Below are 11,713 nucleotides of genomic sequence, written 5' to 3' on the forward strand. Positions count from 1 at the left end.
ATAATAGAATTTTGCAAGACCAATGACTTCTTCATTGCAGATACTTTTTAAAACAGCATAAAAGATGACTATACACATGGACCTCACCAGATGGAATACAAAAAAATCAAACTGACTACATCTGTGGAAAGAGGCAATGGAAAAGCTCCCTATCACCAGCCAAAACAAGGCCAAGGGCAGACTGTGGGACAGACCATCAACTGCTCATATGGAATTTCAGGCTGAAGCTGACAAAGATTAAAGCAAGTCCACAACAGCCAAAATATCCCAACTGAATTTAGAGACCATCTCATGAACAGATCGGATGTATTAAACACTAGTGACTGAAAACCAGAAGAGTTGTGGGATGATATCAAGATCATCACACAGGAAGAAAGCAAACGGCCATTAAAAAGAAACAAAAGAAAGAAAAGACCAAAAGAGATGTCAGAAAAGATCCTGAAACTTGCACTGCAGCACAGAGATGCTAAAGCAAATGGGAGAAATGAGGACGTAAAAGAGCTGAATGGAACATTTCAAAGGGCAACTCAAGAAGACAAAGTCAAGTGTTACAATAAAATGTGCAAAGATCTGGAGTTAAAAAACCAAAAGGGAAGACATGCTCAGCATTTCTCAAGCTAAAAGAACTATGGAAAAAATTCAAGCCTTAACATTAAATACTGCAGTATTCTTTGGACAAAATATTGAATTATGTGGAAAGCATCAAAAGAAGATGGAAGGAATAAACAGAGTCACTGGACCAAAAAGAAATGATCAATGTTGACATTTCAAGAGCTAGCACGTGATTAAGAGTCAATGATCCTGAAGGAAAAAGTCCAAGGTGCATTGAAGGCATTGGCAAAGAACAAGGCACCAGGAATTGATGGAATACAAATTGAAATCTTTCAACAAACTGATGTGGCACTGGAGGCAGTTGCTCATCTATGCCAAGAAATTTGGACGACAGCTACCTGGGCAACTGATTGGAAGAGATCCATATTTGTGCCCATTTCAAAGAGAGGTGACTCAGTGGAATGTAGGAATCATTGAACAATATAAATATCACATGCAAGTAAAATTTTGTTAAAGATAATTTAAAAATGGCTGCAACAGTACATAGACAAGAAGCTGCCAGAGTTTTAAACTAGATTCAGAAGAGGACGTGGAATGAAGCATATTACTGCTGTCATCAGAAGGATCTTGGCTGGAAGCAGAATTTACCAGAAAGATGTTTACCTGTGGCTTTATTGACTTTGCAAAGCCTTTGACTGTGTGGATCACGTCAAGCTGTGGACAACATTGCGGAGAATGAGTATTCCAGAACACTTAAATGTTCTTATGAGGAACCTGTACAAAAACCAAGAGACAAGTTGTTTGAACAGAACAAAGGAACACTGAATGGTTTAAAATCAGGAAAGGTTGTATTTTTTCACCATACTTATTCAATCTACATACTGAGCAAATAACTGAAGAAGCTGGATTATATAAAGAAAAATGTGTTATCAGGATTGGAGAAAGACTCATTACCAACCTGCAATATGTTGATGATACAACCTTGCAAGCTGAAAGTGAAGAGGACTGAAAATACTTGCTGATGAAGATCAAAGTCTTCAGTATGGGTTGCAGCTCAATGTAAACAAAACAAAAATCCTCACAACTGGAACAATAAATAACATCGTGATAAATGGAGAAAACATTGTAATTGTCAAAGACTTCATTTTGCTTAGATCAACCATCAGCACTCATGGAAGCCGTCGTCAAAACAACAGAAGAAGAAATCAAACAACATATTGCATCATACAAATCCACTGCACAAGACCTCTTTAATGTTTTCAAGAATAAAGATGTCAGTTTGAAGACTACGGTGCTCCTGACCCAAAGCCATGGTATTTTCAATAGTTTCATATGCATGTGAAAGCTGGACAGTGAATAAGGAAGATCATAGAAGAATTGACGCATTTGAGTTGTGGTGTTGGAGGAGAATACTGAAAGTGCCATGGACTGCCAAAAGAACCAATAGATCTGTGTTGGAAGAAGTACAACTAGAATGCTCCTTACAAGCCAAGATGGCCAGACCTCATCTCTTAAAATTTGGACATATTATCAGGAAGGACCAGTCCCTGGAGAAGGACATCATTCTTGGTAAAGTTTGGGGATAGCAAAAAGGAAGGTGACCCCTTATGAGCTGGACTGGCACAGTGGCAGCAACAATGGACTCACACGTGGCAGCGGTTGTGAGAATGGGGCAGAACCAGACGTGCATAGGGTTGTTATGGGTCAGAGATGACTTACTTGGCAGTATCTAACAACAAAGACATATGCATGTGAAATGAATAAAGACCACAGAAGAATGGATGCATCCGAGTTATGGTGTTGGAGAGAACACTGAAGTACCATGGACTGCGCAAAGAACAAACAAATCTGTGTTGGAAGAAGCACAATTGGTGTGCTCCTTAAAAGCCAGGATGAAGAGCCTTTGTCTTTCGTGCTTCAGACATGTTATCAGAAGGGATCAGTCCCTGGAGAAGGACACCATGCTTGGTAATGTAGAGGATCTGCGAAAGAGAGGAAGACTCCCAACAAGATGGGCTGGCCCAGTGGCAGCAGTGATGAGCTCTGGTTTAACAACAGTTGTGAGAACAGTGCAGGATCAGGCAGTGTTTCGCTGTGTTGTGAATAGTGCCGCTATGAGTCAGAAGCAACTTGGCAGCACCTAACAACAACAACATGTTGTCAGGAGAAAACAGTCACTGGAGAAGGATGTCATGCTGGGTAAGATGGAGGATCAGGAAAAAAAAAAGGAAGACCCCCAACGAGATGGATCAGCCAGGTGGCATCATTGATGGACTCAAGTGTGGCAGCGGTAGTGAGGTTGGCCCAGGATCGGACATTGTTTTGTTCTGCTGTGCATGGGGTCGCTATGAGTCGGTTCTGACTCGATGGCACCTGACAACAACAACAACAACAACAACAACAAAACATCATTCCAAGCCTGCGGTCACCATGAGTGAGAACAAACTCAGTGGCAACATCAAGTGGATAGAGATCTGGGATGCTGCTCAACATCCTACAGTGCAAAGAACAACCTCCCCCAACGCACGTAATCAGAAATTATCCAATCCCAAGGCAGCAGTACCAAGGCTCAGACAACCTTGCTGTGAATGACATTTCTCATGAAGGAATCTTACAGTACTCCTCTGTCCAATGTGGTCATTTTTCACCTTGGAAAAAGCTGTAATTCTGAACCATCTTCTTACTTAGTTGGTCCTTCTCCTGGGACTTCAATATTTGTAAATCATTTTATTTTATTTTGTTGTTGTTGAGACTATACATACACAGCAAAAATAGACATCGACTCAACAGTTTCTACACGGACAATCCAGTGACATTCCTTCACTTCTTCAAGTTGTACAACCATTCTCGCCCTCCTTTTCCAAGTCACTCCTTTGCCGTGAACGTGAACGGAAGCTCACTGCCCCGGAAATTTCACTGCCCCGGAAATTTCCCATCAGCCCTTTCGAGTAGCCACTGTCAATTTCATCCGGTGGTGAGCACAGAGCTTAGGACAGACACTCCTTATTAAACTAAACTGTCGTTTGATTTTTCAGAAGATGTCACCTTTCCCGTTTTGGGAAGGTGCAAAAAGGTGGTTGAATGTGTCTGACAGCCACAAAGGGTCGTTACTGCTTTCCTTTTTCTCCCACGTGATGAAGGTAAAAACAAACTCCATGGTTTTTTAAGCCTTCTGATTTAGACCCAAAGTACGAGTGTCCAAATCTCAGGAAATCAACAGGAGCTTGTCCCAGGTTCCTGCCGTTGTAAGACTATTCATGTAAGCTTTCAAAGAAAACACAAAACAAAATAAAACCAACCTTCCGTCAGCTGAAGTGGGTCTCTGCTGTTTGCAACTCAACATTTCCTGTCTCTTCAGGATGTGTTTTTCTAGAAATGACTACAACTGTTACAGTCTTACACTCTTTCAGAACTTGGACCCTCCTTCATTAAGAGGTGAAGCCTAATCCAAAATAGGGTAATTGGTCTCTCTATTTGATGGAAGCAGCCAAAGAAGGAGGAGGATTTGGAATGGGAGGAGGAAATAAAATGCATGCCTAAATGCTTTCATAAACAAATATCTCCTTTGCTATGAGACCAGAAGAACTGCTACCATTACTGAATATTTTGATACAAGATTATATAGAAGAATACTGATTTAAAAAAAAGGGGGGGGGGCATGTGGAACAGAACAACAAATTCTCATGAAATCCAGAATTTCTGGAGCCACGGAGGGTGGATGAACACTGAAACTGTTGCCTTGAGATCATCTTTAAGCCTTAAATCTTAATTAATAAAACATCTCCCCCAAATCTTTTTTAAACCAAACAGGAAGTTAGCTTATTTAGTTAAGAACATTTAGCGTGAATACAGTCGGATGTTGAAGAACTATCTATATGGATCAAACTGACAACTGTGCCTGCAAATGGCAGCCAGGAATCTCAGGGGGCAGAAAGCTCACGTTCATGGGAAAGGAGAGGGAGAAGGTTGTACAACTCGAAGAATGTCACTGAACTGTCCATGGAGAAAGTGACGCTGCTTGTTCTTCTGAGCAAAGTTTCAACAACAGTAAAGAATAAAGAGATAGAGTCTGTGTCCCCACCCTCCAGCCCAGTAGAGCTTCTGGCCACCTTGATGGGCAGAGTAGGGCAGAATTCATGTTATATTTCTTCCAAGAGCAGGTCAGAGAAGGCAAGACTGCTTCCACAGGGCTTGCGCCCCGTCTCAGGACCCTAAGACAGGCAGAGCCACCATCCAAGAGCTCAGCATTGCTGGAGAGATTGAGTGGAGAAAGACACCACACAGAGATGCAGAGCGATGTTGGAGGAGCCCAGCTGCAGGGCCCAGACTAGGGAGAGGGGAGTCAGACCCTCACCACAAGTCCCAAACTTACTGCTTTGTTAGTTGCTAAGGAGTGGACTCCAACTCGGTGACACCGTGTGTGTCAGAGTAGAACTGTGCTCCAAAGGGTTTTCAATGGAAGTGATCGTTCCAAAGTAGACCATCCTAGTTCCTTCTTCCAAGGAGCCTCTGGGTGGAAGACTCTTCAGGCCAGGAAAAAAGACTCCCAAGGCCCCGCCCACTTCCAGTGCTCAAGATGCACTTCATTTTTGCAAAGCCACATCCACTCACTTACAGGATTCCAGACATTTCTCTTTGATGGTCCTGCCCACCCGCAAGGACCCCCCACACGCCTTTTGAATGACCACACCTACTTTCTTCTCTCACCTCCACTTCCTTTGAGTGGCCACACTCACTTCATTTGCTTATTCCCCCCTACACACACACACACACACACACACACACACATTACCTTCAGAAGGCCACACACATTTTCTCCTCTAGGGTCCCCCCACCTTGGGCTGGCCCACCAACCTCCCTCACCCACTTACGGAATAAATGTTGCTGCTGTCCTCCTTCAGTGGCAACTTGTACTGGATGATTGCTTTTAAGGTCTCCATTTTTTGTGAAATCTGAAAGAAAGTTCTGTGTCAGCCTCATTGCAACCCTGCCCTGGGAAGGGTGTGAGTCTGAAGCTCCTCAGAGTCTCTCTCCTAGCAACAGAGCTTCGTTGCCCACACTGAAACGTTGCTCTCTCTCCTGAGTGGAAAAAAAAACGACTTAACTGTTCTCCACAACTTGCTTTTGGGGGGTATCTGCAGTCTTGAGAGCCCCCCACTAGATAGTTTAAGAAACCCTAACCCACGTGTGGTGCTGTCAGTTAATGTGTCAGACTGCAAAGCTGTTTAAACTGCAAGGCCAGTGGTTCAAGCTCACCAGCTGCTCCTCAGAATGCTTACAGGGTCACTATGAGTTGGAATGGACTTGGTGTCACTTTACAACAACAACACCTCCATGTTGCAACATTATTTCATATGGCACACCTGCGGTCTGAAATTAACTCGTTTTTCCGAGCATTGTTTCCTTGCAACAATACAACAACCACCTCTAGGAGTCTGTGCCTGTGTACCTGGAGGCGACCCTGGAAGGCTCTGAGGTTGAAAAGTGACGCTCACTCCCAGACAGTTCTGGAAGAACCCAGTTATAAAGTGGGAGCAACTCTAGTCCACATCGTGCACTAAGAGACATTGTAATTTTGACCTGGGGCTTTTGTATATGCCCCATTCAAAATTCCTGCCACTCACTACATCATCCAATTAGCACAATGTCTTGTTTCACTTTATAAAACCTTTGTTCTGGGAGCTTGTCTTGGTGATGCAGTAGAACGTGGTCCCAACTTGCTCCTCATTTGATCAGCTGACATATAATAGCTTTCCTCTTTCTCGTTCAGCCAGTCTCTTTCTTTGTTTTAGCCATGCAAGGTGATACTGACAAGGAAGACAAGCCTTAGATGGAATTTGGCTACACACTCATGAAGGAAGCTCTAGCTCTGCCTACAAACAGTATTTTGCAATGCTGTTGTATGGAAAGCTGACATTCTGGAGGTAGGATTCAGCTAACTTTTCAATTGGAGTCTCATTAAAAGACAACAACAACAACAAAAACCCAAAACAACCAATTGCCATAAAGTTGGGTCTGATTTAGGGCAACTCCATGTGTCAGAGCATAACTCTGTTCCATAATTTGCAGCAGGCTGATGTTTTTAGAAACATCACCAGGTCTTTCTTCCAAGGCCCCACTGAATGGGCTCAAACTTCCAGTGTTTCAGTTAGCAGCTGAGTGAATGAACTGCTTGTACCATCCAGGGTCTCCTCAAGATGGGGTCAGGCAAAAAAAAATCCTCCATGAAAGTGGCTCTAAAAGTAGCTGGAACCTTCTACCGAAACATGATAAACATGTTGTTGTTGTTGTGAAGTGCCATTGAGTCGATTCTGACCCATAGGGGCCCTGTATAGGTTTCCAAGGAGCAACTGGTGAGCTTGAACCACCTACCTTGCAGTTCAAACGACTGTGCAGTCTGACGCATTAGCCCACAGCGCCACACCAGGACTCCTGAAACCCCCAATTCTAAAACACCCACAATGAAGATACAACAAGGGGGGACATCGTGAGTAAGAAGGAGCCAAGTTTCACTGTACATGAAGAAGCTCACTTAAGAAATGTCACTATGAAACAAAGGAAAATTGTATAACTCAACATTGCAGCAAAACATTCAAGACAGCATACAGCAAACACAGCTCTGAAGAAAGAGCAAAAAGCAAACATATAAGAAATCTGTCAAAGAAACGTGAACCCAACACCAAAAAGGTGAACCAGGAAGTAGTTGAACTTAGGAAAGAAATAGAAGGAAAAGACAAAATCTTTTCAGAAATGGCGACAATAGTGGGAAATGAAGAAAATGATACAGCGCACCAGGCAAGAAATAATCAAATTTCTAAAAGGAAAATAATAAACTAAGGACGTATATAAAACAACACATTAATGCATTTTAACAGAGACTTCATAGGGCATTCTTGTTGTTAAATGCTGTCAAGTCGATTCCAACCTAAAGCGACCCTGATAGGGTTTCTGAGGAGCAGCTGGTTGGTTTGAACTGCCAACCTTGTGATTCACAGTCCAGTGCTGATCCTACAGTGCCACACCAGACGTTAAGTTACTATAAATGGGAAATTACAGACCTCCACCCCAAACACAGGACCAGGCGGTGTTTCATTCTGTTACACAGAGAGTCCTTATGAGTTGTAACTGAACTGACACCACTGGACAGCAGCAACCCCCACCTTGGCAGCAGTTTTACCTATGTGGTTATGGAGGGCTTTTACTGAGCCCATGCATGGAGCAAACTCCAGCAAAACCCATCATCTCTGGTATCTAGGTGGGAGGAATCAGACACCAGACCACAGCCCTGATGTTCCCCTGGGTGACTTTGGCACTGGGTGGGGGGTTTACCGAGAGGATTTTCTGTAGCTGTAGATCATTCTCAACAAGTAGGATGTTGACCTTGGCTTGGCTGATAACATACTGACAGGCCTCAGCAGAGTTGGTGGCATAAATACCGACACAGAGGCCCCTGGGAAGAGAAAACACACAAGTGTGCATTAAGATGGGAATGTCTGGAAGTGGGTAGGGGATGACTATAGGCAAATTGTGAGTTTGCATCTTTGGTGTTGGCGTTCCCTCCCTCAACAACTTAACAATGACTAAAAGAACAAAGCTCACAGCTCCTTGGAAACCCTATACAGGGTTGCTATGGGTTGGAACCGACTCGATGGCACACAACTACAACAACAACAAAAGAACAAAATGATAACTATGAGAATGGCAGATCCAGCTCCGGACTCCTGGTATGGCACTGTAGGACCAGCACTGGACTATGAACCATGAGGTGGACAGTTCAAATCCACCAGTTGTTCCTCAGAAACACTGTACAGGGTCGCTATGGGTCAGAATTGACTCAGTGGCACGTAACAATGACAACAACATGATGTCATTATGATACCAGGTAATGCAACCCTCCCCAAACCAAAACCAAGCCCATTGCCTCATAGGGTTTCCAAGTCTGGCATCTTTATGGAAGCTGACTGACCCAGCTTTCTCCCAGGGAGCTGCTGGTGACTTTGAACCATCAATCTTAATCACTATACCACCAGGTCTCCTTGAAACCTTCATTGTTGCTGTTGTTGTTATTAAGTGCCATCAAGTTGGTTCTGACTCATAGCGACCCTGTATAGGGTTTCTGAGGAGCTGCTGGTGAGTTTGAACCACTGACCTTGCGGTCTAGTGCTTTATCCCACAGCTCCACACCAGGGCTCCTGGAACCCTTATAGCAGCTCCATTTTACAGATGGAGAAACTGAGGCTCTGTGCAGTGAAGTCGTTTGTTCCAGGCTACAGAGCAACTAAGTGTCAGAGCAAGGATTTGAACTCCACTTGACCACCCAGTGGGTGTGGAATGGTATCTCATTGTGCTTTTAAATTACATGTTCCTGATGGCATCTCTTATAGTGTCTACTAGCTAACTCCTGCCCAACAAGCAGACAGATTTCAGCAGAGGTTCTAGACTAAAACAATCTAGTAAGATGGAGAGGCACGTTACATCTGAATGTTTAGCCATGGTGAATTGCAGTGGAACATTATCAAATAGCACCAGAATACTGAATACTGAAACATGATGAAGAGCACCAGAATATTGTCAGATAGAGTGCTGGAAGATGAGCCCTTCAGGTTGGAAGGCACTCATGATACGACTGGGGAAGAGCTGCCTCCTCAAAGTAGAGTTGACCGTGATGACGCGAATGGAGTAAAACCCTCGAGACCTTCATTTGCTAATGGGGCACAACTCAAAATGACGAGAAGGAGCTGGACGCATTCATTACTAATCGGATCATTGAATGTATGAAGTATGAAACTAGGGAAATTGTCAAAAATGAAATGGAACACATAAACATCGATATCCTAGGCATTGTTGTTGTTGTTGTTTAGTGCCGTCGAGTCGGTTCCGACCCATAGCGACCCTGTACAAGGTATCCTAGGCATTAGTGAGCTTAAATGTACTGGTATTGGCCATCCGGAATCTGATAACCACAAAGTTTACTATGCCAGGAATGACAAATTGAAGATCAATGACATCACATTCATCATCAAAAAGAACATCTCAAGATCTGTCATGAAGTACAATGCTGTCTGTGATAGGATAATATCCATATGCTTACAAGGAAGACCAGTTAATATCACTATTATTCAAATGTACACATCAACCACTAAGGCCAGTGAGTATGAAATTACCAATTTTCTTCAGTCTGAAATTGATCAAACATGCAATCAAGATATATTGATAATTACTGGTGATTGGAATGTAAAGATTGGAAACAAAGAGGAAGGGTCAGTAGTTGGAAAATATGGCCTTGGTGATAGAAATGATGCTGGAGATCACATGATAGAAGTTTACAAGATCAATGATTTCTTTATTACAAATGCCTTTTTTAAGCAACATAAAATATCACTACACACCTGGACCTCACCAGATGGGACACACAGAGACCCAGTTGATTGAATCTGTGGGAAAAGACAGTGGAAAAGCTCCATATCATCAGTTAAAACAAGGCCAGGGGACAGACAGGTACAGACCATGAATTTCTCATATGCAAGTTCAGGCTGAAGTGGAAAAAATTTAAAACAAGTCCACGAGAGCCAAAATATGACCTTGAATATATCCCACCTAAACTTAGAGATCATATAAAGAGCAGCTTTGAAGCATTAGAGACCAAAGACGTTGTTGTTGTTGTTGTTGTTACGAGTGCTGTGGAGTCAGGTCAAACTGATAGCAACCCTGTATAGCAAACATTCCAAGAAGTGGCCGGTAGGTTTGAAATGACCTTGAATATAGTCCACCTGAACTTAGAGATCATCTCAAGGACAGAAATGATGAACAAGACAATAATAAGCAAAGACCAGAAGAGTTGTGGGATGATACATGAAGAAAGAGAAAGTTCATATAAAAGATAGGAAAGAAAGAAAAGACCAAATTGGATGTCAGAAGAGACTCTGAAACTTGTTCTCCAGCATAGAGATGTTAAAACAAATGGCAGAATTGAGGAAGTCAAGGAGCAAAACAGAAAATTTCAAAAGGTAGTTCTTGTCGTCTCTGTGTTCACTCAAGATCCACCTGACGTCAGCAGTGATATCCCTCGTTTCTCATCCTCTTCTGAATCGGTCTTGAACCTCAGAAAGTTCTCTGTCAATGTATGTTTGCAGCTGTTTCTGTATTACCATTAGTAAAATTTTACTCTCATGGGATAGTAATGATACTGTCTGATGATTTCCACATTCCGTTCGGTCACCTCTCTTTGGAATGGGCACAAATATGGATCTCTTCCAGACAGATGGTCAGGTAATTGTCTTCCAAATTTCTTGGCAGAGATGAGTGAGTGCCTCCTGTGCTGCACCAGTTTGTTAAAAGATTTCAATTTATATTCCATCAATGCCCTGTACCTTGTTCTTTGTCAATGTCTTCCGTACACCAGTAGTTGGAACACTTATTCTCGGTGTTCAGCAATATGATATTTTTACACACATAGTGCACACTCATTTGGGGGCTCAAACATAACAACAAATGTGAGGATGGCGCAGGACCGGGCAGTGTTTTATTCTATTGCACATACGGTCATTATGAATCAGAATTAATTTAGCGGCACTTCACAACAACACAACGCATGCACCTTATATGTGAAAAAATATGGTAACAAAGAATACGGTAGCCAATGTTAATGTTTCTTTCCAAGCACTTCCTTTCATTCTGATGGGAGCTGCTGTTTCATCTCAACTTGGATAACTCTTGACTTCAAGCCTCAGATTCTTCCCTTCAACCGCTGTGTGACTCTGGGGAAGTGTCTTAACATCTCTGGGACCCCCATCATCTTCTTCATTATTGTCATTGGGGATAATAGTATCTGCCTAAAACTACTCTAAGGAGTCGATGAAATAGGTCATTGTTGGTATGTTAAAAGTAACGGGGCAGCGAAAAATGAAGAGGAAGAATCACCCTCCATACGTGGCAGCAACAGTGGACTCAAACACAGCAATGACTGTGAGGAAGGGGCAGGACGGGCAGTGTTTTATTCTATTGTGTTTAGGATTACTGCAACAACATAGTTTCCATTTTCATTGTAAGTACAGTTGCGAAGATACAGTGTATAAATATTTTGTACCTGCTAATAAGGAAGATCTTAGAAGATTTGATGCCTTTGAGTTGTGGTGTTGGAGGAGAATACTGAAAGTGCCAT

The 11,713-nt window shown here is 42.8% G+C and overlaps 1 protein-coding gene across 1 annotated transcript in view; it reads right to left on the reverse strand.

Annotated features, from left to right (window-relative positions):
• Positions 1-11,713, reverse strand: part of LOC102821187 (long-chain-fatty-acid--CoA ligase ACSBG2-like) — a 54,126-nt gene that overhangs the window by 35,906 nt on the left and 6,507 nt on the right. The window contains exons 4-5 of the mRNA XM_006869021.1: positions 7,882-8,002; positions 5,424-5,504 (exon numbers count right to left, since the gene is read on the reverse strand). Coding sequence (XP_006869083.1) covers positions 5,424-5,504; positions 7,882-8,002 — 202 coding nt within the window. The remainder of the gene's footprint in view (positions 1-5,423; positions 5,505-7,881; positions 8,003-11,713) is intronic.

The sequence above is a fragment of the Chrysochloris asiatica genome, unplaced genomic scaffold, assembly GCF_000296735.1.
Source record: "Chrysochloris asiatica unplaced genomic scaffold, ChrAsi1.0 scaffold00125, whole genome shotgun sequence".
Taxonomy (NCBI): Eukaryota; Metazoa; Chordata; class Mammalia; order Afrosoricida; family Chrysochloridae; genus Chrysochloris; species Chrysochloris asiatica.